The 14,838-nt window shown below is 36.5% G+C and overlaps 2 protein-coding genes and 1 long non-coding RNA gene across 8 annotated transcripts; 1 reads left to right on the top strand and 2 right to left on the bottom strand.

Moving 5' to 3' along the window:
* The first annotated feature begins 3,425 nt into the window (after positions 1–3,425).
* Positions 3,426–8,013, top strand: LOC107822832 (putative pentatricopeptide repeat-containing protein At5g52630). Of its 2 annotated transcripts, none has more exons than XM_016649403.2 (3): positions 3,426–5,095; positions 5,425–7,126; positions 7,283–8,013. In XM_016649403.2, exons 1-2 carry the CDS (start codon positions 3,578–3,580, stop codon positions 6,229–6,231), a joined length of 2,325 nt encoding a protein of 774 aa, XP_016504889.1. In that variant the 5' UTR covers positions 3,426–3,577; the 3' UTR covers positions 6,232–7,126; positions 7,283–8,013. The 2 variants fall into 2 exon arrangements, with proteins under 2 accessions (XP_016504889.1, XP_016504888.1); XM_016649402.2 differs by having other exon boundaries at positions 7,277–8,013.
* Positions 8,014–8,123: 110 nt separating this feature from the next.
* Positions 8,124–10,442, bottom strand: LOC107822833 (double-stranded RNA-binding protein 4-like). The gene is made up of 7 exons (XM_016649404.2): positions 10,287–10,442; positions 9,932–10,194; positions 8,982–9,189; positions 8,776–8,889; positions 8,605–8,697; positions 8,497–8,528; positions 8,124–8,378 (listed from the first exon to the last, which is right to left on the bottom strand). The coding sequence occupies exons 1-7, from the start codon at positions 10,345–10,347 to the stop codon at positions 8,262–8,264; spliced, it is 888 nt and encodes a 295-aa protein (XP_016504890.2). The 5' UTR covers positions 10,348–10,442; the 3' UTR covers positions 8,124–8,261.
* A 1,054-nt stretch (positions 10,443–11,496) lies between these two features.
* Positions 11,497–14,178, bottom strand: LOC107822834 (uncharacterized). Of its 5 annotated transcripts, XR_012711132.1 has the most exons (4): positions 13,616–14,134; positions 12,461–13,505; positions 11,944–12,356; positions 11,497–11,763 (listed from the first exon to the last, which is right to left on the bottom strand). It is a non-coding gene; the product is annotated as an uncharacterized LOC107822834 (long non-coding RNA). The 5 variants fall into 5 exon arrangements; XR_001656481.2 differs by having other exon boundaries at positions 11,497–12,356; positions 12,461–13,534; positions 13,616–14,135; XR_001656478.2 differs by having other exon boundaries at positions 11,497–11,767; positions 12,461–14,134.
* Between the last annotated feature and the right edge of the window lie 660 nt (positions 14,179–14,838).

The following is a 14,838-nucleotide window of genomic DNA, read 5'->3' as shown; positions in this document are numbered from 1 at the left end:
CTTATCTGCTCATCTTTTTTGTACAACTCATCTTTCACCTTTCCTAGATTTTCTTCTAAGGTGAGATGTGTGTGATCACCTTTATTCTTACCTGTTCCTAATTTTAGTTTTAAATTTTCAGATCTAAGTTCTAAGACACTGGTGTCAAGTTCAAGAACCTGGTTCTTCAACTCAGCATTTTTACTATCACTTTCTCTAGCCTTAAATTCCAGATTTTTGCACTTGGCTTTTAGGATCACATATTCCCTAGACAACTGTTCCTTTTCATTGTTTATAACCTCAGACTCATAAATAAAGTCTAGCAATAATTCAGATGACCTTTCTTTAGACAAGAATTTAATCTTGTCTTTGAGATGAATAACACTTACCTCTTGTTCATCATCTTATTCTCCAATAGCCATAAGTGCTTGTTCATCTCCAGTTCATCTTCTGAATCCCCATCTAATGTTTCTTCCCAAGCAGCAACCATAGCCTTTGTTGATCCTTTGTTCCTTTTGGGTTGAACTTGTTCCTTCGTTCAGCCCTTTCCTTATTCTATTTGATTTCCCACCGAGGACAATTCTTGATCATGTGGTCAGTCTTTCCACATTTGTAGCAGCCCTCGTTGGTCTGTTTCTCAGGATCCCTTGGTTTGTTGAAGGTTGTACCTCTTGAAGAACCCTTTCCTCTCATCAGGTACTTTTTGAAATCCCTTGTGATCATGGCCATTTCATTATCCTCTAGATCTGCACCTTCAGCTATTGTGAGAACCAGACTCCTTTCCTTCTTGGGTGTATCCATTTTCATGGTTTGTCTTCTCAGTTCATAGGCAGTGAGATTTCCAATCAGCTCATCTAACTTGAGAGTAGCAATGTTCTTTGATTCCTGAATAGCAGTGATTTTGCTTTCCCAAGTTACTGGTAAGACCCTTATCAAGATTTTCTCAACCTTGTCTTCTTCAAGAATAATTCTTCCAAGGGATTTAAGTTCATTTGTTAGTGTTGTGAACCTTGTGTACATTTTCTGGATAGTTTCTCCTTCCTTCATGGTGAAATTCTCATATTGAAAATATAACAGTGTTCCTTTTGATCTCTTTACTTGAGGTTCTCCTTCATGGGCCACTTGTAGAGTGTCCCATATCTCCTTAGCAGTGGTACAACTTTGAATCCTATTGTACTCGTCTGGACCTAGTCCACAAACAAGCCACTTCTTGGTCTTGGCATTCTTTTCCCATTTCTTCAAATCTTCAGCAGTGCAGTCAACTCTTGTCTTTGGCACGTCCACTCCTTCAGCATTCTTCTTTGTAGTAGCCAGAGGACCACTAGTGACTATGTCCCAAAGTTTATAGTCTTCTCCTATGATGTGGTCTCTCATCATGTTCTTCCACCAAGAATAGTACTGACCATTAAAGAGTGGGGGCCTAGCAGTGGATTGCCCTTCCCAGTTTTCAGGTGGTGCACACATCTTGATCTGTTCCTAAGGTGTTAACCTCTTCAAGGATAACCTGCTCTGATACCAATTGATGTTTTAGACTCCAATACCACACAAGAGGGGAGTGATTTGTGTGGTACCCAATTTTTGCTTAACTTGATTACAGAAGGACCTGGTTCTTCTATGTGTTCCAACTACTACTGTTTGCGGAATAATAAGTAAAGAAAATAAAGAACATAGAGATTTTTACGTGGAAAACACATGGTTCAAAAGGTGAAAAAACCACGACCTACTACTCAGTAGGATTTTTCCAAACTTCCACTAAAATCACTGAGCCAAAAACTGCATTTACAAAAACTCTTTTGTAAACCTAGGATTAACTCTAATCCTGTTGTGGCACACAACTTCAACTGTTGCGACAACTTCAAGTTAACTCTAACTTGAAAACTCTAAGTACCTAATACAATTACTTCTATAAAAATTGAAAAGGTACAATGAAAACACCTACTACAATTGAACTAGAAATAAAAGAAAGACACTTGGAACTGGTTCAAGTAGCTTCAGGATTGCACACTTGAATCACACATGAATTGCTTGCAAAAATTGCCTTGCTATTTTGCTCTCAATTCACGTTTAACTTCTGCTTATGTGCATTACTTGTAAAAGAGAACAACACTGATATTCAATGGGTTAGTAATTAGAGATTGACTGGGATAGAAATGCTACTCTTTTATGGTAGAAGAGTTCTAGTTGATCTCATACTCTAACATTATCCTCTTCCTAAACTGCGTTCTCTTCGTGTAAGGAGTCTTTCTCTCCTTATCCAATATGCAACTTTTTCGATCAGATCAGGAGATATTACTTCTGATAAGTTAGATTTATCTCCTTCATGTGCATCTCACATGTTTGGGTTGATCACGACTGTGCTTCACAAGATGGACCCGGTCCATGACTGAGTTCCTTTGTTCAGTCTTCAAAACTTCACATTTACTTGTGCCACCAGCGAGACAGTGAATACAATGAAACACATAGAATACAGTGATTTACATTGAAATACAATGAAAAAAAAATAATGAATACAATGAAACACATAAAATACAGTGAGATATATTGAAATACAATGATAAAAAAAGACAATGAATACAATAAAAAACAGCGAGATACATTGAATATATTAACAGAAAATTCAAGTTGCTCAGCCCCAACTCCGTCGCCTTTGTTCAATAAAAAAACAATATTAGCTACGGAATTTTCAACCATTAAAAAATATATGAATATAATAGCACCCAATTGTTTACATATCACACTAAGTCCCAGCGGAAAACTGATCTCACATCTTGACCATAAAGAATATGGTGTTGACTTCATCAATGCTTTTTCATTCCTTCAGTCTGCTCTCAAGAACCAGTAATGCAGTCATGGCCTAATATACAGTGCAATCCCAAAAAAAAACAGCCTATGGAGATACACAGATGAATACATTTTATGCATCTGCTTTTTAGGGCGTGTAACAGAAAGTTGATGTAAATAGAGAGATATGGGGTAGGGGATAGGAGAAATTTGAGGGGATATGAGAGAGAAAAATAATACAAAGCTTATTTTATGACTTAAGGATAGGAGGTGACCATAAATAAATATTTGGTTATAAAAAGTCAAAAGGTAGCTATAAAATATAATTTTTTAAAAAGGTATTTATTTAAAATAAATAAGGTATCAACTTTTATAGGAGGTAACTAGTATTAATTTTGTTTGGACTCTGAACTATTCCAGTGACTTAAATGCTCGTGTTTGAATATTGTCGATTTCAAAAGTTAATCTTCTCATTTTAATAAGAACATAATTAACCCAAATAGCCGCCCCAACAGCTGAAACTTAAAAAAGGCGGTGAATATATAATATATGCATATTTTATGTAATATGCGTGTATAATTATATATAATAAATATATAATCTGCGTATATGACTAGAAAAGATAATGAATATGATCGGCTATTTGTGTAAATATCCAGATTATTGGACGGGCTAGAAATGAATTTGTACAGTGTAACTTGTTGGTCCAAGATGGCTTTTTGGGCTCAAGATAGCCCCTCATCTGATCAATAGACGTGCAACTACCTCCCGCCAAAGTTTACAGAGTTTGAAAATAATGGTCTGACTGTTTAGACCAATGGTACGTGATTTCAAAATGCGCTTCAGAAGATTGCACAGCATTTGTTCGCGTTCACTGAAAAACGAACCGGCGACTCATCTCAGAGCAGAATTACCACACAGAAAAAGTCCCAAGATATCCGGCGGTGAACCACCGGCGAAGGCAAAAAAAGTCAGTAGCTCGGATATAGTGCAATGGAACAGGACCATCACCCAACACATGCGACAAGGAGAATGCGATTCCGCACTGCGCTTATTTGATTCCATGCCTGCCAAGTCCTGTGTATCCTGGAATGCAATGATATCTGGGTATTTGTCGAACGGCAGATTGGACCTCGCACAGCAGTTGTTTGATGAAATGCCTCAAAGAGATTTGGTATCCTGGAACATTATGCTTAGTGGGTATATCAAGAGTAAGAATTTTGGGTCAGCTAAGATATTGTTTGATCAAATGCCTGTTAAAGATGTAGTTTCGTGGAATGCGTTGCTTTCCGGGTATGCCCAGAATGGATACATTGCTGATGCTAAAAGGATCTTTGACATGATGCCTGTGAAGAATGAAATCTCGTGGAATGGACTTCTGGCTACGTATGTTCAGAATGGGAGGATTGAGGAGGCGAGGAAATTGTTTGAGTCAAAGGACTATTGGCCGCTGGTTTCTTGGAATTGCTTGTTGGGCGGGTATTTGAAGAAGCAGTTATTGGCTGAGGCGAGGGTGCTTTTTGATAGAATGCCTGTGAAGGATCAGGTCTCATGGAACACAATAATTTCTTGTTATGCCCAGAATGATAATTTGGAGGAAGCGAGGAAGTTGTTCGATGAGTCCCCCATTAAAGACGTGTTTACGTGGACTTCACTGCTTTCTGGTTATGTACAGAATGGGATGGTAGATGAGGCTAGAAGGATTTTCCATGAGATGCCAGAGAAGAATGAGATCTCGTGGAATGCAATGATTGCAGGATATGTGCAGTCTAAGAGGATGGACTTGGCGAGGGAATTCTTTGAGGCAATGCCTTGCAAGAACGTCAGCTCTTGGAACACAATGATAACAGGCTATGCACAAAATGGGGATATCGTGAGTGCCAGAAGTTTATTTCATTGCATGCCTTGTCGTGATTGCATCTCTTGGGCAGCAATAATTGCTGGATATGCTCAAAGTGGCAATAGTGAGGAGGCATTGCGCATGTTTGTGGAGATGAAAAGAAATGGCGGGAGGATAAATAGGTCGGCATTTACTTGCGCTTTGAGTACATGTGCTGACATTGCTGCTTTCGAATTAGGAAAGCAAATACATGGACTGCTTGTCAAGGCTGGATATCACACTGGTTGCTACGTAGGAAATGCGCTCCTAGCAATGTACTGTAAGTGTGGAAGCATTGATGAGCCATATGATGTGTTCGAGGAAATAGAAGAGAAAGATGCTGTCTCTTGGAATACAATGATCGTTGGTTATGCAAGGCATGGTTTTGGCAAACAAGCTCTTCAACTATTCAAATCGATGAAAGAAGCAGGTTTCAAACCTGATGATGTCACCATGGTAATGTTGATACATTATTAATTTTAGAAATGATTTCAAGGTTATTTTAGAACTGCTTTTGCATTTATGGAACTGTTCAAAACCACTCCATCCCTAATTGCTTAATGTGATTGTATGTAAAGATTGCTCCGGTGTGTTGTGGGTTACCTTTGCATGTTCCATTCTTTCTAGTTGAACAGTCACGCTACAGAGACCAACCATCATCTGATATAGGGTTTTGACACAATCATTATATTCTCAATACTTCCCTCTTATGTGCATGTTTTTTTATTTTCTTATTTTTATATACAGTTATTTAGGTTTCCTTTTTTTGTCCTTTTTCTTTATAGGTTGGTGTATTGTCTGCTTGTGGCCATACTGGCCTGATTGACAAGGGCATGGAATACTTTTACTCAATGGGTCGAGATTATGGAATAACTGCAAACCCAAAACACTATACTTGCATGATTGACCTTCTGGGTCGAGCTGGTCGCCTGAATGATGCTCAAAATCTAATGAAGGACATGCCATGTGAACCAGATGCTGCAACTTGGGGTGCTCTCCTTGGGGCAAGTAGGATCCATGGAAATACTGAATTAGGAGAAAAGGCTGCTGAAATGATTTTCAGTTTAGAGCCATTGAATGCAGGGATGTATGTCCTTCTCTCAAACTTATATGCAGCTTCTGGTAGATGGCGTGATGTTAGCAAGATGAGATTAAAAATGAGGGATATAGGTGTAAGGAAAATGCCTGGTTACAGCTGGGTTGAGCTGCAAAATCAGATTCATCTTTTTTCAGTCGGGGATACCATGCATCCAGACAACAAGAAAATATATGCTTTCTTGGAAGAATTAGAATTACTAATGAAGCAGGAGGGTTATGTCTCTGCCACGAAATTGGTCCTGCATGATGTGGATGAAGAGGAGAAGGCACACATGCTCAAGTATCATAGCGAAAAATTGGCTGTTGCCTTTGCAATTCTAAATGTACCATCTGGGAGACCAATTCGTGTGATGAAAAATTTAAGGGTTTGTGGAGATTGTCATACTGCTATCAAGATCATATCAAAGATTGTGGGGAGATTGATAATCATTCGGGATAATAACCGGTTTCATCACTTCAGTGGAGGTGTTTGTACCTGTGGAGACTATTGGTAGTACTAGAATGTGAAAGTTTACCAGTAGATTTCAGCGGCGGTAATATTTAGCTATTGCGCTGGCCATGAGGCCATCTCCACACATGTTGAGGATTTATGGTGGTTGCCGGACCCCACGCATAGCGGGAGCTTAGTGCACCGAGCTGCCCTGCACATGGGGAAGAAAAGCGCAAGCACTTGGTTTTAGTTCTTCCTCTATCCAACATGAAAAACTTTTTACTGAAGCAACTGTGCAGCAGAGGGGTAACTCCTTTCTTGTTGTTTGGTGATTTTGGTGCGTACAATCTGTTATCTCCTCATTGATGTTGGTAGAGAGGATATGTGCTGAGATATATGGTCCATCATCCTTGCAGTTAAGCATCATAGGACAAAAGGATGAGGAATAGTTGCCTTAAGTTTATCAGAAATCTGACAGCAAGAAGAATCAGGTGAATGTGTAGGAGAGGTTGAGCAGTTGTTCCTCTCAGATAAGTCGAATACCGCTTTTGAAGTACTGAATCTTTGTTAATCTGTTCTCTGGCTGATAGATTCTTGACAGGCCTATTCTATGCATCTCTGTCTGCCCCAAATGTATGACAGTGACTGTTCATTGTGTATCATAAACTGAGCTCACTGATTGATTTCCTACTTCTTTGAGCACCACTAGCTATGTGGCAATGATATTGTTGTGCCTCAATATTGACATATGATGGCCCTCTCTTCAAAATCTGCTTACTAACAGAATTTATGCTGCCTAAGATTACTTTTGCCCTGAGTTAACCTAATCTGCAGCCATGAGAAAAGTCATAGTACATCTTTTCGGGATCTGCTGAGGTGGACATTTGTTGGATGACTAGACATTCACCATACTCAGTTGTCGTTGGTACTGGTATCCTTCTGAGTTTCGAGAGCAAAAGGTAAGGAAATTTCCTTCATCCTAAATTTCTCTTCCTATGATCAGTAGTTCGGGTGAGAGTCACTTAAGATGTTATTGTAACTCTGTTCAAAGCAGAGATTGTACAGTCTCTGTATTTGTAGTGTTTGTGTTTCTAACTAGTTACATTCAGTTTCAGGAAGAAAAGAGTAATAAATCGACAGATTGAACAAAATGGTGGGAAAAGCCACATTGCTTGAAGGTAGAAAATACTTTGATCTGGTAAGTGGATCCGATGGGAAGTGTTTTGGATAGGGATGTAAACATATATCTGCTCAAGCAACTTTGTTTCCAGTCGGAGTAGTATCATTTAACCTGACATAGTAAGGCAGGATAGCAGTCGAGTGGATTTTGGGATGAACCAACTCTATAATAGAACGAGAGATACCAAGAAACGTTCGTCTAGTTTTGGAATCCCCGCTTAGCCCTTCAATAACTTACTGGCAATAGTGTTTGATGATTTTGGCTGGCTGTGTTTCCTGTTGCCGATACAATTCAGAGAAATTTTAACTATCTCAACATTTGTATAAAGTGGCACTGCTTCATGTTTAATTTTTACTCAAGCCATGAAAGGTACGACCAAGGAGATTGTTCACACACTGAAGAGAGTACTATGCTACCAGTCTGAGGCAACGGGTAGAAAGAATAATTGGCCTGAAACCTTCAGTTGGATTTCTTGAGTAATTGGAAGCGGGAGGCTAGCCCAGCGATGTGTTTGAGGCTTTTTTGTTTAATCAAAATATGTTTATGGCTTAATATGCTGAACTGTCAATGTACCATACAGTTGGACACAAGGTGGTTACACATGTAGATTCACATAAATCTGGAATAGCCTAAATAGGACATAGAAACCTGTTTGCGCTTCTCTCTGATTGGAACATTGCTATCTTTTTTCATGATTATATTTTTTCTTTATAATCCTTTTTGCAATAGTGTGTGTTTCTTAATCAATAGCATTAAGCAGAGAATGCAGTGAGAGATTAGCAGCATATGAAAATACTTTATAATCAAATTTATACAGAGATGAGTTGAATTTTGCAGAATAAGTTCATGATCCTATTCAGGTCAACAGTTATCAAGTCTACCTAGTTTTAAGACGGGCATTTGCAGTCAAAGTGTCAATAACCAAATCTTTTCATTTTGTTCCTTCCCCAGTTGTTAGTTTCCTTTTTACGCTTTGTTCCACTTCCAGGATTACCAACAGCCCCATCAGAGTGGAAACAAACCACTGCTCGCTGTAAATGAAGAAATATATTATAAATGAGCACTCCCTCTCTGAACCTTTACTATACTTCATTTACAAAGCTAGATCCAACTTGATATTTTAAACAGTAAGATGGGTATGTGTTTTACCTCAATGCTAGCTTTTTGGCCTTGTAAATTTCCTGTTCAGAACAACATGAGGTGTGACTCGACGAGTATAATTTTCATAAAAGTACAATTATAGTCAGGATTTCTCACCAGGGTACTTAGGCATGATTTTCTCACCAGAGCCAGTCTCATCTTTTATTTCTATACCAGGATGGCACTTATCTTTTTGGCCTTGTAAATTACCTATTCAGAACAACACAAGACGTGACTCGACATGTATAATTTTTTTAAAAAAATCAATTATAGTTAGGATTTTCTAACCAGAGCAGTTGGGTAAGATTTTCTCATCAGAGCCAGCTTCCTTTTTGGGTTGTATACCAGGATGGAACTTATCTTTGGACTTAATGATTTGGGAAAGAGTTCCATCATCAGTTTCTTCAAGATTTTTAAGAGGTTAGACAACAGGTCTTTGCACAGAAAGTCTTTAAGCTTTGACATAGAATTAAAAAACCAGTAAATCAACATACCTAAGAGCGATTCAATAGCGGCTCGAGCAGATACTTGCTCTGCCATTTTCTTACTTCCAGCTTCCTCACCTTTGTAAGTTCTAAATCCCAAAGACACGGAGGAAATAAAAACTGAACTTTGCCCTTCATATCCTGGGTTATATATAGGCCTTCTCAGGTTCTTCTTGATAGCAAATTCATATAGAATGGATTTGCACAATAGTGGTTCCTTGAACACAACAAAAGACAAACAAGAAAGTAAAATAAGTTATGTATTTTAAGCAAAACATAAATGTTTAGATATTAAGAGGGTGTTTGGATTCGCTTTTAAGCTGGTCAAATCAGCTTTTAAAACCTTTTTAACTTTTTTCAATGTTTTGGTAAAATCAAAAAATAAGTTAAAAACTGTTTAAAACAAGCCAAAAACAATAACTTGGGCAACCCCGACTTATTGTTTTTTTGGCTTAAAAGTTATTTCTGTTGAAAAATTACCTTTTTAATCCAAGCCAAACGGGCTCTAAGCTAGCGTTTTGCCATAGATTCCCAAATTTCTTTTGAAAAATTTGATTTGGGTGAAGTTTGGTTTGAAGATGAAAATGCGTTTGGACATCAATTTAAAACATATTTCAATTTTTTTTTTTGGAAAAAACATGAAACATGACTTATAACCACAAGTTCTAGAAACTATCACAAATACTTAATAGTACATTCATCAATAACGTTCATTATATCGAAGCACCATTATTACAAAGTAATAAATGGTGGGCTCTTTTATAAAATACAAAAGTTTGGAACAATTTTAAAAAAATGTAATAGTAATATTTTTTGGGCCAAAACCAACTCTTGCGATTTGGGTTTTGGGAATTCGCCAAAATATGGATAAAATTTACGAACAAACATATATTTGCCCAAAAAAACCCAAATAAGTTTTGGCAAAATATATGACTAGACGGGTCAAGTGTGAAGAGTACCCTATAAAGAAGTGAACATTCTGGAGCATCAATTTTTTTACAGATGTTTTCATAAGCTAGTTTTGCAGCTGCTTGCTCAGCTTGAATCTTAGTGGGATGAGTTGATGTTGATTCGTATTTGGATCCATCAACCAAGACTGTTGATCTGAACTTTGGCGCGTGTGTAAAACCTTCATTAACTGTATGATAAATTGGGAGAGGTTTGGCCAATTTTTGTGTGTACTCTTGTAGCTGATTCTTATACATTACTGGTGATGGAATAACTGGTAAAAAAAGATTTATTAGTAGTAAGGAGTCAATACGAAAACAATGCATTAAAAAACATGAGAAGATAGTTGAAATGAGAGGTGCATACTAGGAGGAAATTTGGGAAACTCCATTACTTGAGATGATTGAAATGGATGATTTTGCTCCATAAAGAGAAACACAGAGTTTTGTGAAACTATGCAATTTTTTTTAGAAACTAATATGGAGTCTTTGAGGGTACAACTTGTGATAGTTCTGCAAAACATTTCCTAAAGTACTTTGCATGGGAAGTTGAGGTGTGTGTGAACTGTAAAAAGGAATCATTTTGTACCACAATATTACTACTGTATTTTTTTATTTTTTTACTTTTCTAAAAAAATATTACTACCACCTTTTTATTAAGGAACATTTGTGTAAAGCCTTAGGCCATAAAGGGAAAAAATGTGCTTTATAGTGGCAGGTTCTCTTCTAGAATCTCACGCTTTGAAATGGGTGAAATTCAAAAATAACCAGTTTTATAAGTGGTAATTAAAAAATAATCACAATTTCAAAAGTAATCGAAATTTAACTACTTTTCATGTAAAGATAAATCTAAACAAAAACATTATTCAAAATCCGATAAATATTCCAGGAGTTCCGGTATAATATACTGGGCTTCCAGGATGGTATACTGGAGTTCCAGCATAATATGCTGGAAGTTCATACATAGGTACTTCAATCTCCAGTATATTATGTTGGAACTTTTCGTGTGTTGGAGTTCGAGCATAATATGCTGATTGCAGCAAAATAGAGGCTATTTTTCAATTACGTACCAATTCGAAAACTGGATAACCCGTCCGTGGTGTTTTCGCTTAAAATGGAATCCACTTAGTTTTATGTTTTCCCCATTTTTTAGGTGACTGTATGGTAGTTAATTTGTCAGTTTGCATTTTACCATTTGTTTTTTCTTTTAGTTTATCATTGTTAAGAGTCTTAAGGATTAAAAAAAATGGCATATTTTTATTCTAATTAACTTATTTACTCTCATTATGTTATGTGTAATTGTGTACTTATTAGATATTGCATCTGGTCATCTGACAAAGGAAAGAGAGAAAAACTATGATTCCACTTTACATTGAGAAAACATCAAGCAACTAGCTTTTCATAATAATCACCAATTTATATAACGGAAACATATAAAAAGTTTTCACCAATTTCTTCCCTTTTTCAAGCAATGGCATAATTGACTCATATACTATACCTGCAAATTGTTAACTGGACTATACATACAACTTGTACAAAACTATTAGTCACAGACCTATCAAGTCACTACAAAATTAAGACATACAGCAACTAATTACCATTTATCTAACAAGAAATATAAAAATGTCGTCTCAATTCAGAAATAGCAGGAGACCAATTATGATCTTCATGGTATACAAAACTTAGGAATTAAGTTTACAGAATAAATATAGCTGACCCTACATACTGATAATTTACAGAATCAAGACATCTAAGTGTAATTGCTAAAGAGTTAAACTAGGCATGAAGTGCAGCAACTTTTTTAAGATAAACCATCAGCTTCATTGGGTCGCCTTCAATTGGTTCTGCCTACGAAAATATATTTAAGAGAATCCTATTAGAGGAATTATGTCAGATGGAGAAATACAAGAAGAGTAATTGATTATTGGTTTTGTGAACATATCACAGGTGTCTCAAGTGACAAAGAATGTGTAAATATCCAAAACAAAGGGGTCAAATGATTTACTAAATCACAAGGCACTTACAACCAGAATGTAGGCCACTTCTGTTATCCACAAATCCCATAGCGCAAAAGAAGGCACAAGTATTAGAAAAAGAAGGAATATAACCTGAAAATTTACCAAAATTACTTTCTAAGTTAATGAGAACACACTTGATTACAATGATTTGTATCGAAAGGCAGTGGCGGAGCCACATGCACCCTTTACTTTTTTATATTTTAACTCTCTTTAATGAAAATTTTGGCTCCGCCACTGTCGAAAGGGCAGCTCAGTGCACAAAGCATCCCGCGTTCACGCAGAATCCGGGGAAGGGTCGCACCCCAAGGAGGTATAATGTAGGCAGTCTACCCTGATGCAAGACCAGTGATTGATTCCAGGGCTCGAACCTGTGACCTATAGGTCACACGAAAACAACTTGACCGTTGCTCCAAGGTTACCTTCATTACAATGATTTGTATCATATAATGTGAAATTGAAGATGAAGAACTTTTAATTTTGCATATTCAAAGAACTCTGAGAAAACACAGTATCAACTACATACCTAGGCAAGGAAGCATGCTTCCTCCGAAGTGGAGTGGTTTGTTCACCCACAATGCTCCTCGAGATATGCAAATTGTGACTCGAACCAAACAACTCCAATAAATTGATATAAAAGCACCACCCATAAGAAATTTTCATTGCATTTTACAGTATATTTGGTGCAATAACTTTATTCAGTCGAAGCAACATTATTTGACACGACACACTAAGCCCCATTAATATGCAGTGAGGAGTCTGAAAAATAAACACTCAACTAAAAATAATTGAGTAAATCATTACTACTAGAATGCACGAACCAGCATCACTCTTGGAAATAGAACATGATCAATTGGATCCAAAGAAATATTATGGATCCACTATTGAGTCACTAGAGCATTTGATCATAGAAAAAGGAACCCTTCTAAACAAAGATGCAATAATATGAAACAGTTTTCTTTTTTCCCCTCATGTTAGAGTTATGGCTATCTATTATGGCAACTGCTGCTCAGCTTTGATTGTTATACAAAAGTATCACCAGAAAAAGCATCAAAAATAGCAAGGGTTCAATAATTAGTTTTAATTGGTTTCAAGCATCTTATTTCAATCTCCTCACTCAAAACTTAATTTCACGATGTATGCGTATGTTGGAGAGGAGACTTTGGAAACGGCCATGCTCAAACACGAACAAGATGATGATTGTCTCTCCTATAATATCCACCATATACTCATAATTATCACCGATTAGATGATAATCAAAGTTGCCATCAGGAAAATCAAATGTGTGATTGTTAGATTAAAGTCGTTGCTTTCCTTACGATCTGTAACAACCATAAATTGTGAGATAGAGGAAGAATAAAGAACGAAACCAACATCAAGATCTAACAATGAAAACCTAAGTTGTCCACATCATAGGATTAAAAATTGTATTAGAAACTTTAACTTTTTTGGTGGTTGAACGTAAAAATGCAGAACAACCTTTACCAGAAGAACATATTTCTTGTACAAGCTTTTGGTAGCAACTAACCTTTCAGACAAAGCACCTAGTATGATCACTGCCACAAAGACTCCTGAGGCATCTCAGGATGATAATTTAAATCTATTAGTTCAAGAGAATTCAGAATTATGTAGATCACTTTTTCACAAACAAAGTAGCAGTCATAATGGGAAAAAACCGTACCTCATGTCTCTAGCATCTTTTTTTTTTTTTATCAATTTCCTTCTCTCAAATCCAAACTCAAGCTTCGACATTGGCTGAGTAGATGGTGATCCACTTTTGACAAACCACATAATAGGGATCATCTAATTTCTCGAATGCACCAATGGATGAGATAAAGTCTTCGCGCATTCATCAGACTCAACAATTTCCTTGGTAAATAAAACGACATCATAAACTGTTTCGTTGTTGACAGTACTCCTCTTCAGATGTTCGATCTTTAGGGTCAAACATAAGCAAGCGTTCAAGCAGCTGCAACGCCATTGGAAATTTTTGTGCAAACAGGATCGGTTTTTTTCCTCTGCGTGTTAATGAGGTATTTTCTTGCCTTTTCATTTCTAATCTGCAAGTTTCAATTTAAAACAAAAAGAGAAAGTTCTAGACAGGAAAAAGTACAAGGGAAATGTAAGTGTGGCAATGAAACAACCTGGATGATGCCACTAAAATAACACAGGAACGTAACCTGAGAGGGAAAAAGAAGTCTATAATGAGATAACTGACCTTAGCAACAGTTTAAGGAGAAGATGTTCCAGCCGGAGGCGGATGTAGTGTAATAACTATGAGTTCCGATGCGGAGTAAAAATTTATTAAAATTGCAAAAATAATATATATGAACCCATAACTTTAAAAATATAATGGGTTCAATATTAAAGACATTAAAATTGAACCCATAGGATTTAAACTTGATCCAATCGATTGAACTATATTGGTTTGGATTGGTTTGGTTTGTCGGGTTTTTCGAGTTTTCGGGTTTTTTTGTTACATGAATATTATTTCAATCTTACTTTGTTAAAATTGTAAATAAAGCTTTGATAAGTGAATATATGTTTCGTAAATATGGAAAAAATTGACAAATATATGATCTATTAAAATATTTTAATGGGAGAATTTTTTTAGTAACACATGATAGTTATTTTCTTAATCATCTAACAATAATTTTTCGTTAATTTCCATTTTCAAGGTTAATACATGAGAGGATCCCAAATATTTCTATATTTTCTAAAGAAAAATCACTATAAAGTCTTAAAAATATAAATTAAAATTTATATATTTATATACCGGTTTGGTTCGGATTTTTTTACTCAATATCAAACCAAGTCAAACCAAACCTAGTCGTGTTTTTTAATTGATTTGATTTGGTATTTCAGTTTGGTGCGATTTTCCAATTCGGTTTGAACACCCCTAGC

The sequence above is a fragment of the Nicotiana tabacum genome, chromosome 6 (genome assembly GCF_000715075.1).
Source record: "Nicotiana tabacum cultivar K326 chromosome 6, ASM71507v2, whole genome shotgun sequence".
Lineage (NCBI taxonomy): Eukaryota > Viridiplantae > Streptophyta > Magnoliopsida > Solanales > Solanaceae > Nicotiana > Nicotiana tabacum.
Note: the sequence above shows the minus strand (reverse complement) of the source record. Positions and strands in the feature narration are given on the sequence as shown.